Source organism: Denticeps clupeoides, chromosome 7, assembly GCF_900700375.1.
Source record: "Denticeps clupeoides chromosome 7, fDenClu1.1, whole genome shotgun sequence".
NCBI lineage: Eukaryota > Metazoa > Chordata > Actinopteri > Clupeiformes > Denticipitidae > Denticeps > Denticeps clupeoides.
Window position 1 is genome coordinate 14,272,757 of NC_041713.1, and position 15,297 is coordinate 14,288,053.

A 15,297-nucleotide genomic window follows, 5' to 3' on the forward strand; every position below is an offset into this window, starting at 1 on the left:
ATTAGGACCATGTATGACGGTCCTAATTCACTGTTCATTCCATGGTGCATGGTGTGCCATTCATACCCAAAGCAAGCCAACACACAAAAAGGAATAAACAATTAAACATGTCAGTGAGTCCCTTGCCCTTTCTGGGTGTGAATAATTCCTTGTGATCCTCTGGTTTTATTGGCTGATGCTCAGAAAAATGCCTGATTCTCAATAAAAAAATAACACTGTACTGCAGAACTAGTGTTAAATTGGGTAAACATTATTAGCATGCATATATGCATGCATATTTCATAATGTAGGTATATAGAATTTATATTTATTTAAAGGCAGAATGGCAGGGCACCCTCTACTGGTGGGGCATCTTTATCCAACTTACAGTGAAACATGTGGTACTTTACTTTACTTACTTTACTTTACTTTACTTAGCAGAGGCTTTTATCCAAAGCGACTAGAAGAGAAAGACACCAGCAATTGTCATCCGTTTTCTATAGATTTTGAGTTACAAAACTAACTGATAAGGCCTAACTTGTCAGGAAAATATATATATACCAAGGATTTGAACTCAATGTGAGCAGCTACCAGGAGCCAGTGGAAAGAGGTGAGAAGAGGCGTGACATGGGTGTATTTTGGCTGATTGAAGATGAGGTGGGCTGGCTTATTTTGGACAATCTGGAGTGGTTTTATGGTGACTGCAGAGGCTCCAGCCAGGAGAGAGTTACAATAGTCGAGTTTTGAGATGACCATTGCCTGGACGAGGAACTGCGTATCCTGTTGTGAAAGAAAAGGCCTAATCTTGCGAATGTTGTAGTGAGTGAACCTGCAGGATCTGGAGATCACAGCAACGTGATGGTTCAGACTCAGTTTGTCGTCAATCCAAACTTTTTGCAGACACCATATGTGGTAACAGTAGTGAGCCAATTTGAATTGAGAGGTTTTGCTGAGGGGAGTTGTTGCCTGGAAAGATCAGAATCTCAGTTTTATATAGGTTCAGTTGGAGGTGTCGCTCAGACATCCATGCCGATATGTCAGAGAGACAGGCCGAGATTTTTGTCGCAATAGTGGTATCTTTTGGTGGGAAAGACAAATAGAGCTGGGTGTCATCAGCGTAGGAGTGATAAGAGAAGCCATGTGATTGGATGATGTGACAAAGTGAGCAAGGGTATTTTGAGAATAGAAGGGGGCCAAGAACAGAGCCTTGTGGAACCCCTGTGGTTACATTTACATTTACATATACAGCATTTATCAGACGCCCTTATCCAGAGCGACTTATAATCAGTAGTTACAGGGACAGTCCCCCTGGAGACACTCAGGGTTAAGTGTCTTGCTCAAGGACACAATGGTAGTAAGTGGGACTTGAACCTGGGTCTTCTGGTTCATAGGCGAGTGTGTTGCCCACTAGGCTACACCCACCCAGGTTACCCTAGAGAGGACAGATGTCTCATCTCCCCATGATACCTTGAAAGACCTGTCTTGAAGATAATTCAGTGCAGTTCCTGTAATTCCTAAATCTGAGAGTGTTGTGAGAAGAATTTCATGATTAACTGTGTCAAAGGCAGCAGATAAATCAAGTAGGATGAGGACAGATGATCTGCGGGCAGCTCTTGCAACACAAAGGTCATCCACCATTGCCAGGAGGGAGGTCTCAGTCGAATGTCCTTTCCTGAAACCAGACTGAAAAGGGTCAAGAAGATCATGCTCATGGAGAAATGTCCTTGTCTGAATACAACCTACCTGTAAGGGGTGAAGAAGCATATGCATACCTGGTGATATGTTTCATTTTCTGCTCTCCATTGAGACTTGAAGTTAAAAGCTAGATGCATCTGATTAACTGTAGCCCATAGCATATGTGGCCATTGTAGGAGGTTCCAGTCATTTGAGAACCCAGAGTCATGTTATACTCCCTTTGCTGGTCAGGTTGAAAGCCATAAATGTGCAATGTGCTTTTCTGTACGTAGACAGAGAGACTGCTGAATTTACAGTGGAACTGATTTAGGAAAATTCAGGTTGGTTTTGCATTGGCTTGACATTTAAATAAATATGAACAAAGAAACATCTCTCATCAAGCGGTGGGGTTATTTGTATAGTGCGGTACTAATGGCAAAAATACAGCTGATGCTGTTTAATAGTTCACTATGTCTGTACAAATGCAGAACCTGCATCCCATGAATAATCATTCTAATAGTAATAGATATAGCCTTACAGGTTAGCTTATGCCAGTTCATGCTAGCTCATTGATGCAGGCCCTGATGAATCTTGTAACTTATGTAACCAGCTTAAAGTGTGTAGGTTATGTGTGTGTGTGTGCATGTGTGTATCTGTGTTTGTGTCTGTGTGTGTGTGTGTGTGTGTGTGTGTGTGTGTGTATGTATGTGTGTAACCCACTGGCTGGTTACGCCTGCTAGTTTGACAGTTGCCTAATCTGCTCAACCTGTTTTTTTATTTACTTTAACCCCTGTCTTGAGCTTTTCATTATCATTATGTCTGTTTTGATTTTGCTTTATTTGAATTGAGGATTTAGCTGGGCATATCATCTTAAATCAAATGCCAGCTTAATGTAGGTTTTTGCGTGACTTTAATGGGTAAACTGGTTATACGCAGTGGCTAAACGTAAAAAGCGTAATCAATATGTCTCACCTAATATTTTAACATTGCTTTAACATTGCTTAATTTTATTGAAGTTTATCCAGTGTCCACTTTTTTCAGTGTAGCAGACCTGAACAGGGGGAAGTTGTGAGCATTATTGATATTCAGGAATATGCAGAAAATATAATGAAATGCTGTCTGGGCTACACTTTGGGCTTACATATATGTTAGAAGAATTCTGTGGCAGATTCAATTTCCAGTCAGTGAAGAGCAAATAATCTCAAATAAAGTCTGTCCTCCAGTGATGTAACACACATACATCCACACATATTGAGCTACAAATGCACAGGCAAATTTTTGCAGGCATGGGCTCCTGTGGGGGCACTTTTATGTCTCAAGTGCTGACCCAAGGAGACCTCCATAGCACATGAAGGCTCATCTTTGGCAGCAGATGCTGTCGGGGAGCGTTCCAGCGAGAGGCAGATCGCAAAACAGACAATATGGCCTCATTCAGCCTGATGGAACAAGACCCCCCGGCCCATGGGCCCAGAGCACAAGGCAAATGCAGCGCCTGCCACCCCTCGGCCATCAGTCATTCAGATGTTAATGGTGGCCTCGCAGCTAAGGCTGGGACAGTGGATCTGAAGGGCTGACAACTCCCACCTGCTCCCCCTTTTTCCTAAAGAGGACTTGCCATTTGAATATTGTCACTTTCCCACACATATCTAACTTTGTGTGTGAAGTAGGTGTCATAAATAATACTGTATATTGTATTATATAACACATATATAATGTGTTCAAATAATGAACAGCCCCAGTTGTGAAGTTGATCCGCCTGCTTTGAGTCACCTGCATTCACGATACAAAAAGTCATGCAGGGCACACAGTCACACTTTCGCACCATCTCATAAACACCCTTGAGTCAGTCTGTCTGCTGGCCTAGTGTCACTGTCAGGATGCCAGAAGTGGAGAAAAACAGAGCTCATTTGTGAGAGGAGAAAATCGGCCATCTGATTAACGCTCCCATTTCCAATCCCAGTATATTTTCTAACTGGCCTGTAGCAATTAGAATTGCCTGACAAGTGCTGCTCAGTGAACCCAAACAATGCATGTGCTGTATGATTGATTTAACACAGCATAAAAATTCAGATCTGCTGAATGCATTTTGCTAATGCATTTTGATGCATTCAAAGAAAACCTTGATATATTAATAGCAAGAGTCACAGTATATTGGAATATCAAGTTATCGTCCCACCCCTAATGTGCAATGTAGACTCTCCATCATAAAAAAACACTCCATCAAAGAGTGGTTTGTAATTTAAGCAGATCCTCTGAATCTACAAAATTCTACAGAGAACCATACAAACATTCTAGTGCTTTCGGAACAACGACCCTGGCTCATGTTGTACATGTATCTACAGTACACACCACTACTCTGAGACCACACACACACAGGCAGAAGCACTTTCTCACTGTCTATTTACCTTGCCGGGCACTGACTTCATCTCAGGCAAACCTGATCCCCCTCAGCTCTCCCTGGTTGAAAAACCACTTACACTTCTCACATTTCCAACCTGCCGCTCCTGCCTCTCTGATTGGTTTACCTGCCCTGCTGTATCCACCGCGCCCTGTCCAGCCTGGGGGAGCAGGCAGTGAGACGCTGTCGACACGCCGACCCCCAAAGGTCCCCAATGGCTGCGCCATGTGTGGCCGAGTAAATATTGATCAGCGGCTCAATTACTAATCATCTCGTGTCACATTGCTCAGTGGCCTGTTTAAAAGTGCCCTGCAAATGCCATGAGAGTCACCAAGCTACTGCGGAAAAAAATATTGCAGATGCAAGGGTTGGAGAGAATAGACCCTTTTCCTACTGTGTGTCATACCGATTTGCAAATGAACACGGCTTGCTCCAGGTAATCTAATTTTACGACTTTGTACAGGCCAAGTCTATGAATACACCCAGCCAAGAGTGTGATCAGTCCAGATGTTGTGCAGAGGAAGCCAGATGCGTTTAGTTCAGCAGTCTGAGCGTATGAGAGGAAAAGTGGCTCCACCAAGGCTGCAGGATGCGGCCTTTAATATTTGTTTGTCTGCAGCACCTGCTCAACAGATACGATATTTTTTCAAGAGTTGCGTTTCTGACTTCCCCCTGTAATTAGCTGCCTTTAATCATGGACCCTGCCTGGCTGGCATCTAAAAAGCCCGCCGCGCACCCCCTGAGCTTCCCTAATGCACCGCTGACCTTTTAACGCCACCCCGCCTCCTATGCTGAGACCTAAATTTCCTTGGCGCTGCTAATGAGAGAGAGCGTGCGTGTGCAGATAATGCTTTCCTGTCCTCCATTAAGAGCGCTTCCCTATTTTTTTTAACCCGTTACACAGCCAGGACCCGTTACACAGTAATGGCGCTGCCTTTTGCTGAAGGCCACAGTGGCGGCCGCTCCCCCCTGCATTGCGAGCGTTAAACTGCGTGTTTAGAAAGAGAGCGTGGCAGGAGCTGCAGTGGAAATGTTCAGGTGGAGAGAAAAGTTCTGTTCTGTGAGCCTTGGCTGGAAAGAGCCTCGGGGATGTTTCCTGGGAAGCTGGGTCTGCAGATGCTCACTGTGATGAGGTTCACTGACTCTGGAAGCCGCAGTCTGGAGGCCCTCTGTTGGTTGGCGGTTCTAGATAGGAATGAACTTTTGGGAGTGCGCCTCAGTGCCATTGTTTTGCCATATGACTGCTGTGTGTCAGCGGTATCATGTTATGTAAATATCACCGACTAAAGTAGGGCCAACCAAGAATGAGATCCACCAAAAGCATCCAAATACATTCCTTGACTAGAAAAATAACATCTGATCGGGTCTCATCTGATACCTGAGGATGTGATTTGAATACGTGAAGATATATTGGGGCAGTGGTGGCCTAGCGGTTAAGGAAGCGGCCCTGTAATCAGAAGGTTGCTGGTTCGAATCCCAATCTGCCAAGGTACCACTGAGGTGCCACTGAGCAAAGCACCGTCCCCACACACTGCTCCCCGGGCACCTGTCATGGCTGCCCACTGCTCACTCAGGGTGATGGGTTAAATGCAGAGGACAAATTTCACTGTGTGCACTGTTTGCTGTGCTGCTGTGTATCACATGTGACAATCACTTCACTTTCACTTTCATATATGTCTGTTTAAGTGGCCTGCTTAACAGCAGAATTAGTACAAGGTGTGTTCAGTTACTAATGAATTAGATTGATTATTTATTGATTAAGTTTTTATTTAGCTCAGGAGATCTTGGTGCAATGGTAAAAACATTATTTGGCTTTTTGACCCAGCTTTTATATACTAAAGTAGTGAAAATTGCATTAATTATATATTAAATGTATTGTTTTGAATGGAGTGCTAAAAGTGCCCAAATTAAATAGATAGATACATAAATAATTCAATAATGAAATGTGTAATAGAATATTAAAACGGGAAACAAAGACATAATTAATTAATTAATTAATTATAACAATGTTTAGAACATCTCTACATCATGAAATTTAAATTTAATAAAGCAAAGTGAACACACTATAGACAGATGTCAGAAACAACTCAGCTTTTTGACTCCCCAACCCTACTCCCAGTCCAATGCCAATTTAGCATGTTTCAGAATTATTCAGTGCAAACTGGGAATTACTCTTAATTCTGTATGGAACCTGTTTTTGGTAAAGAGGTGTGGCTTAAGGAGAACTGAGCACCCCAGCACTGCTTCACTTTACACCCACTCATATAACCCGAGCAAGGTGCACTGTTGTTCCGCAAGGTTAAAGGATCTGAAACATCCATTTTGACGGCTAGAAGTATATTTTCAGCTAATGAATTCACTTGTGCCAACATCTGTGTCAAGTTTTCTCATCCTTTCCTTCCTTGTTGTACACAATGCTCCCTCTGTCTGATTCAGTGTCTCTGTACTGTCTCACTGTCTGCAGATAGAGCCCTTTACGGGGCAGACAGACACCCTTCTCATCCCTTTATTCTCCTCCCTTTCCCGGCCCCGTGAATCTGGCACTGCTTCGCTCCGTTGTGGAGGAGGTGACGGCAAAACCCTGAACCTGAGGCGTATTCCTCAGCCCACATACATATCTGAGTTGGAGAAAGGCCACCACGCTCTATAGCCAGCTGCTTTATTCCACAATTTCTGAAGGGACGGGAAATCTGTATGGAAGCTTAAAATTGAGCCACTGTGTGTTTAGCACTATGTAGGCATTACCCGCTGTCTTGTCCCACCAGGCTGTGACGGAGGGCAGCCCACTGCAGGGGGAGGATCAGAGGGCCACTGATAAAGGCCAGATGTGTGGCCTAACGGCCGAACAGCAGACGGTCCAGCTTCCTCTCATCGGCACCCATGGAGCCAGGATGTGAAACGCACATGACATTTTGCGGTCGGGCTGCAGGCCATGCTTTTTTTTTGCTGTGCAGCGTGTGTGCTTGTGTCAGGCTCAAAGAGAAACAGTGTGCGTGTTTATGTGTGTTTGTGGGTCATCCGCGGAGGCTCCGGAACCATTCGCTCTGATGCGCTGTCAGCATCGAATTAAGCAGTGTTATTTTGTTACAGTGAGCCTGTCATTCATTTCAGATGGCTTGTTCACACTGCTGCACAATGTTGTGCCTTGATTGATGTTTCAAAAGCGTTGTTAATTCTGCCTTTTGAAAAGTACCACTTTGTTAAAGTGAAGTGATAGTCATTGTGATACACTGCAGCACAGCACATGGTGCAAACAACGAAATGTGCCCTCTGCTTTTAACCATCACCCTGAGAGGGCAGCCATGACAGGCGCCCGGGGAGCAGTGTGTGGGGACGGTGCTTTGCTCAGAGGCACCTTGGTGGATCGGGATTTGAACCGGCAACCTTCTGATTATGGGGCCGCTTCCTAGGCCACCACTGCCCCCGCAGGAGTACGTGTTACCCACACATAGGAATACTGGTTTGGTTGCTGGGGTAATATGGCTGCCTGTTGTAATTGGGAGTGATGATCAATACAGATATTACTCTGGTGTAGACATGATTGTAGTAACTGATCTGCTGCCAGCAAATGTGGAGGTTCAGCCTCACCTGACTGCAGATGAGGTTGAGTAATACCCACATCACATACATACACCCACACCTCATTGTACACTGATACAGTAATATTTCAGTTTTTTGTTGCCAGACCCTATACAAAAATCCTGTATTTGTGTGTGTGTGTGTGTGTGTGTGTGTGTACGTGTGCATTAGCGACAGACTCGGTGTGTTGTACTTAAATTGTGCTGGAGGGCCTGTGTGGGTGCCCAGTGATAATTTGTGTGTATATGTGTAGGAAGAGCAAGAGGATGCTTGTTGCCTAGCAACCCCCATCTACATATTGCAAAGCCTGAGCCACAGAGGCTGAGTGGGGTTACTGGAACGTTTGTGGGAAAACAATGTAGAAACCATGACAGCCGTGATCCTCCCGTTGGCTCGGAAGCCGGAGGAGGCCGGAGGAGGCCGGATTTGACCACGCAAGGGTCCAGTTTGTTTTTCAGACCCCAAATTCGGGTTACAGGAAGGTGAAGAGACTTAGTCGTAGGCGGTGGGGTTGGGAAGATGAGCAGATGGCCTCTGATGTTTTACCTGGAAGGGATCAGTGTGCCACAGGGTGAATGGGAAACAGGAAGCAGGGAGGGTCAAAGAGGATCAAACGGCCGCTTATGGCCGCACAGCAGTCAGGCAGCAGAACCAAAAGTCAGCCACCAAGGAACCAAAACATAAACGTTGTCAAAAGCCTTTGTTCCCTTCTGCCGTCAATGCAGGCATGCAAGACAAGAGGATGTATCCCTCCATTCTCTCATATCCCGTCTTGCTTGTTCTCCGGCAGAGCTGCTGCTTGGTGGTTATCATAACAGCAGATATTTCTGGGAGCAAGATACTGATGCTGGCAGGACTCCAGCTTCTACTCCCAGTATTCAGTCTCTTTCATTGTCTGTTTTTTTTTTTTTTTTTGGATTTTCAGAGAATAGCAAGGTCCTTGAACTTATAACATACAAAAATAGGTGTGGTAGTAACCTAGGGGATCAGCCAACTGAGATAGCCCACAGAAGTCATAAATCAAGTTTCCTCCCTCTATCACTGCACTCCTGTCCAAGACACTTGACCCCATGCTGCTCTGAACCTGAAATTTGTGGTACATAATAACACTGAATAATCCAATGGATTTCAATGAAATCCAATCTACACACCAGGGTTAAAAGTCTGAAATAACTCTCTGGGTCTCCCTGAAATAACTTGAACCTGGGTCTGAGGGGTACTTCAGGGGTCTATCTTTCTGGGTTTCAGGCCAGGTGGAGTGACAGATGGTGTCAGATGTGGAAGGATTACCACTGGAGGTGATTCCAGTGTGTAGGATGGTGCAGGTTAGGTTTACTCTTGTAAGAGGCTGTAATGATCTTATTTGCACTAGTTTTGGGTGGAAATGGAAAATGAAGACTGGCCAGATACACACTTGACGTACAGTATATTATGACTATACTAAGTGTTTTGATTATTTTCTTGCATGCACTGCATTCGTAAGCGAGCGTGTGAAACTGGTGTCACGTGGATCCTGGAAAATCACAGAGCAGAGCAGCTGGCCGGGGCGCAGTCAGTCCCGGCCAAGAAAAGGAGCCACCAGACAGGCCGGGCCAGAGTTGAAAAAAATCACTTTCCATAGACGCTGCCAGCACTGGGGCGACAGAAACCGAACCATTAGCCACCTGCCTCCACTTGCCCAGGCTTCACCGGCACAAAGATCTGGGGATCTGGTGTGGGCCTACTTGTGAGAGCCCAGTTCTGAGAGCCTATCCTGCAGTGCATCCGGAAAGTATTCACATCACATTTTCAACATTTTGTTTATGTTATTCAAAAATGGATTAAATGCGTTTTTTTCCTCAAAATTCTACACACAACACCCCATAATGACAATGTGAAAACAGCTTACTTAAGGTTTTGGCAAAATTTTTCAAAATAAAAAAACTGAGAAATCACATGTACATAAGTATTCACCGCCTTTGCTCAATACTTTGTTGATGCTCCTTTGGCAGCAATTACAGCCTCAAGTCTTTCTTAATATGATGCCACAAGCTTGGCACACCTATCCTTGGCCAGTTTGGACCATTCCTCTTTGCAGCACCTCTCAATCTCCATCAGGTTGGATGGGATGCAATGGTGCACAGCCATTTTAAGATCTCTCCAGAGATTTTAAATGAGGTTCAAGTCTGGGCCCGCTTCCTTACTCGCAAGGCCACCACTGCCCGACTTAACTGAATGTCTACATTTTAAAGTGAAATCTTATACTGCATCCCCACCACATCATCAAAATCATCACAAAAAAATGGCTCATTTTAAGCTGTTATCTACTGTAATGGAGCAGAGGGAGCAGCAGCTAGTCGTGATGAAGAGTTGAGGACCTCAGCGCACAGACAGAGCGATGGTGGATGGCACACACGTTAGGAGAACAGCTGCTGGATGCCATGCTAACAGGCCTTGCCTGAGATGAACCCTCCTCCTCTTCTCCTGCCATGCCTCAGCGCCATTCTTTGTGAGAGAACTAGGGCAGCGTTTACACCACGGGGCCCAGCATCCAGGCCAATTCCAACTACAGCGGAGATGTCTTCATCTCCCGAGGTGTTGGAGGGCTGAAACACTGTATGGGTGGATTATTACAAAGCACTTGGGAAAAGCGCAGTACCCAGAGAGAAGGACTTTATGGGGTCAAAAGAATATAATATTTAGGTTGGAATAACCAAGAAATTATAATATTTTTTTTTAATTATGCATTGAAGATTGTAGAGTTGTTATTGTGAAATCGTTGTTATCGTCAACAGCGTATAGATTTTTTTCTTATTGCGGGATTCTCTGTGATTCCCATAGCTAGTCTACAGCGGTGCTGACAGGTGCAAGTAAAGACACTCTTTGTCTCTTGGTGGTAATTCTCTTTGACTATATGGCAAATAATATAATATTTACACTAAGTACCAATTGTGCCAATTCAGAGTCACTCCACAATGACAATGGAAACATCTCAGATTACCATTTCTATTGCATTGCCTGATCCATTAAATTCACCCCTGCTCATTTTTTTGCTGTGCGAGCTCTAATTATAACAACTTTATAATTTCTTAGATGTGGCTCCAGGTGCTTTTGCACCCTGAAATGCTGTGTCTTTGATTTTTGTATTTGATTTTTTGATTTTTGGTGACGGGTGTTTTATAAGACATTTTTTCTCTAAATATAGATTTTTTTTTTAAGTCTTGTGCTTTGTTTGCCTTTCTTCTCAAAGGACAGGAGCTCGAGGTCTCTTTTGATCTCTGTTTATCAGGCTTGTTTCTCTGCCTTATTCAATATTGTTGTATGAAAGTGGGAGGGTTCAAGGTCTCTGGTGGAGTATGCTGTTCAGCCATCTGGTGGTGGGTCTGCTTTCACTCACAGACCCGAACGAAAAATTATCTTTCTGCCTGAAAGTCCAACTTCTTTTGGCAGGTTGAGGTATACAGCCCCATCTTTGTACTTTTTTATGGATCGGATGGCATATGGCTGTTATTTATATGTGCATGTGTGTATGAAAGTGTGGCTGTACCTAATGCAAACCAGCTGCGGGTCGTGTCTCCGGTGGCTGAGGGACGCTATCTCTAGATGTGCGTGGCTCTCTCCACCACTGGCAGCTTAGTCCGGGATATGGAGGGCCTCCATTCCTGTTTCCACTTCCATCCACTAAAAAAGCTCTGCGTCCCTAGAGAGAGCTCAGCATCGGTTCAGTACAGCTACAGGTTAGCGTCGCACATTTTCCATCCTCAGAGTGGGCTTTTGTTTCTCTGCTCGGCTTGTGTGCTAGTCAACATGCCCTTGGCGGGTCGAGGTAAAATTCTTTATATAAACCGCAGCAGAGGGTATGAAAGGGACAGGGTTTATTCAGTGCTGCTGAGTGGCAGGAACATCTGGCCTCGCTATACGCTCTCAGAGATCAACGCAGACCAGGAATTGGCAGATTACGTACAAGAGTTGCCAGGTATTGGTCTCAAAATCAGGCCAGGTTGTAACAATACACTGTGGATTGATGGCTATTGACAACTTTCTTTATTTTATGGAATCTGACGTTAGCCTTTCCCTGGTAAGGAGCTGTAGGACAGATTGACATCACTGAATTTTTCCTTTACTTTTCTCAGACTCCTACACATGAGATGGAACGACATCATTCCCCTGGCCCATGACATACTTATGGCTCCACACTGTGGCGCGTTCTTAGTACCAGAATGAGTAATGGGTCTGGTGTGGGTCACAAAGGATCATGTCCTCTCCTAGGTGTCATAAAATCTTTCTGCCAGAGCAGAAAGAATAATTTGAGCCTGGATATGAGCATTTGTCCCTTTCCTCTTTATCCACATCTGCCAGGGGCACTTTGATTTTTCTTTTAGCGTAGTCAGCGTGGCTGCCCAGACACTACTGTTCTACCAGCAGGCCAGTCAGAGGGATGTTCATTCACACTGTTGCTATACAGGGGAGGCTTGGACAGTTTCTTTGTTTTTTATTGTGTTGGTCGATACTGAGGCAATCTCACATTAAACGACTTCTGCTCACCCAGGTTCAACTCATATACTGTGAATAAAATGTGCACCAGGCTGGGTCACTGCAAAAATGCTGTGTGTAATTAAAGTTTAAATAAGATATTATCCACATTTTGCCTGCAGTTACTTGCAAGTTATTAAATGAACTTGTCCTGATGCTAATCAGGGTGTATCATAATAAACACAAATAAAAATGTCTGAGGCAGGAGGCATTATTGCCTAATCATTTTAAACAGTTATTCATTCTAAAAATGCAAGCAGAAAAAGGGCCAAAATGTGTCACAGTAGTTACAGGCATTTTGCACACCAAAGGGAAATATGGGAACAAGATCGTGTGATCACAAGTCAAGACAAGGTGCAGGAGATCCATCAGGTTCAGAAGTTCATGGGGTAAGGGGACGGCCAAGCCAGCTTGTCTACAATGAAGACTGTTGAATCCAATTAACACCGTTCAGTCTATTGCAAAGACTAATGTTTTATTAAAAGTGGGTCATAAGTGGGCTGCACTGAAGCCAGATCAGGCAGACTGTGTTTAACTCTGGGTGTCAGGTCGTGACACTGTGACCTTCTTGCACGGCGAAGGTGGGATTACTTGTTGTCTCAGAGCAGCGTAGTAATGACTCAGTTCTCAGGGTACAGTGCAGACCTGTCTCTAAACCCACATTTATTAATGCTCTTTGTGAAAGACCTTACAGGAAACACTTACGTAAGTCGCTCTGGATAAGAGCGTCTGGCAAATGCGGCAAATGTAAATGTAATAATTAGATATGACACATTCCAGTGCCACTGTTTCATGATGAATTGAAGCAGTGCTTGCATGTTGTTATGCTGATCACCTGGCGGGCCCAGCTCCTGTGCACAGTTTACTGTCAAATGGTTAACATGGAAACACAGTACCATGTGAATTTTTCATTTAGTCAGATGGAAGAATGCTGGTACCAAGGAAATTAACTGAGGAAGTGCTTCCAAGATTAAACATCAGCTCTCATGCGCAGTCTCTCAAACAACATTCATTAGCTGGACATTGATCACACTGTCACGTCTTCCATGAAGGTGGAAGAAATGAAGGAGCCAAGGATTCGGATCAGCTGACCTGGGTTTGGGGGAGGTTAATTTAGGGCTCACACGGGTACAAGAACCCAATCTGGCACACTCTTGTTCAGATGAATGGGGTGCTGAGCTGCAATCTAGGTTCTGTTATTAAATTCTATATTTACTGTTCAGGGCTCACGATCTTCTCTCAGCTTCATCTTCTCTCATCCACAGGGAGCAATTTGTGTGAAACTTTTGAGAAAATGTGCAGGGGAAAAATGGGTTCTGCTAACCGAGTTGTTATTGTCATAACGGGCCATTACGTTCAAACTTGCTGTAATGATACACAATTTTCTCTGTTGTGATTTGTAATTTCTGTTTCTCCAATCCAACTTTCTAACTTGTGCCATCATCACTGCTGCACTATAGCATCTGACTGAATGAATAGAACCATGTGAGACAATCCTTAACCTTTAACCTTGTGGGTTAACCCTAAAAGGGTTTTAAGATTCGTGAGGGATTATACAGCCAGACCCTACTCCCTTTAAAATGCTCTACCACTGCCTGCTGCCTGTCGCTATTGGAAATCCTCCTGTGGCGATGGGGCTCAGCTCAAAAACAGACAGGAACCTTAATAGCACACTGCACTGCACTTCCACAAGCATATGATAAAAATAACTCGCAGGAAATCAATGACGGCTGCACCGAGCATCGGCAGCAGAACCGTCTCCCCAGAGGCGATGTACCGATAGTGGGAGAAAACACTCCAAACGGTGGTTACTTTAACAATGGATACATTCTTCATAATGTTTCCTCATGGTTGTGGGCATGTTATTCTGAATTTATTCATTAGAGGAAATTGCATGACACAAGTTTGATCTGATTTGATTTATGAATGGCTGTATGTGGCTTAAAGGCACAAAATAGGACATAACATGAGATCCGCCAGACCACATAACTCAAGGCCAGTCTGGCCAAAATACACGGCCAGCACCACAAATGCAGACGATTTCATAATAGAGGTTTACTTGCGTTAATAGACTGCCCCATAGGGCTATCTGTCCCAGTTTTCTGAAGTCGCTCAGATGATTCTAGAGCATTGTGATGGCTCATGTAAAGGAAATAGGGAGCGTTTATGCGTTATGGTGCTTTGTGCGGCCAGCACCTCTCCAGGGCATCAACGAGTGAAAGTTCAACGTCAGGTCTAAGTGTCTGGACTCCATCTTAGTGCCGTTTGTCACTGTTCTTGGCAGTGGCTGGTGCTATATAGTCACATGAGCTTCAGTGTGTGCATTTGTTGCAGTGACTGCGTTAAGCTAACCTGACATCGGCCTCCTGAACTGGGTCAGATCTCATTCAGAAAACACCCTGGACTCTCATGGGACCTCACGCTAGTACTCAGAAGCTACTGAATTTCCTACAACCCAGATCTCGCAAGCATGAACCTCTGAAGAACTTATATGCAACGTGTGTTCGGACATGATTTCTGCACCAGTGGAATTTTCAGACTGGCCCTCAGCTGCTTATTTTTAATGCCTTTTTTGGTTTCCCCTTGCAGAGTTGCTGGGTTCTGCGAAGAAGGTGAATGTCAACTTCCAGGACACGGATGGGTGAGTGGGACATATAAGGTCTTTGCTGTGATTACAGTAACATCTGGCTTGGCTGTTGGACTATGTGTGTTGTCTGATTCTGTGTCCCTCCTTTTGGTTTTGTTCTTGTGCTCCCTGTGTGCCATATGGAGTGTTGCTCATCATTGTTAAGAGCACATTAAATTTAACATGCAGCAAGTGAGAATATAATTGCCACCCCATTAACTCTTTTAAAAAGCTCCCTCCCTCCAAAAGAAGTGATCGCTCTGGCTGTCAGTGGACTCGTGCCCTGTTGGAGCCCTGAGCGTAAATTTAAAAAGAGTTAAAAGAGGACAAACGCATCTCTGTCACCTGAGGCTCACATATGTCATATTAAGATTTGAACAGCTGCAAAAACACAGTGGATGGTTGATTTATGTTACTGAAAATGAGTTACTTTACCAGCTTTCTCCATATTATATTGCACATTGCATAATATTAAATATTACATTCTATCTATCTATCTATCTATTGATCGATTGATCAAGATAATATT

General features: G+C 44.3%; 1 protein-coding gene across 8 annotated transcripts in view; it reads left to right on the forward strand.

Annotated features, from left to right (window-relative positions):
- The window catches only part of caskin1 (CASK interacting protein 1), a 69,682-nt gene that overhangs the window by 20,507 nt on the left and 33,878 nt on the right, over positions 1-15,297 (forward strand). For all 8 annotated transcript variants that reach the window (XM_028985556.1, XM_028985558.1, XM_028985559.1 and 5 more), the window contains exon 2: positions 14,732-14,783. In XM_028985556.1, coding sequence (XP_028841389.1) covers positions 14,732-14,783 — 52 coding nt within the window. The remainder of the gene's footprint in view (positions 1-14,731; positions 14,784-15,297) is intronic.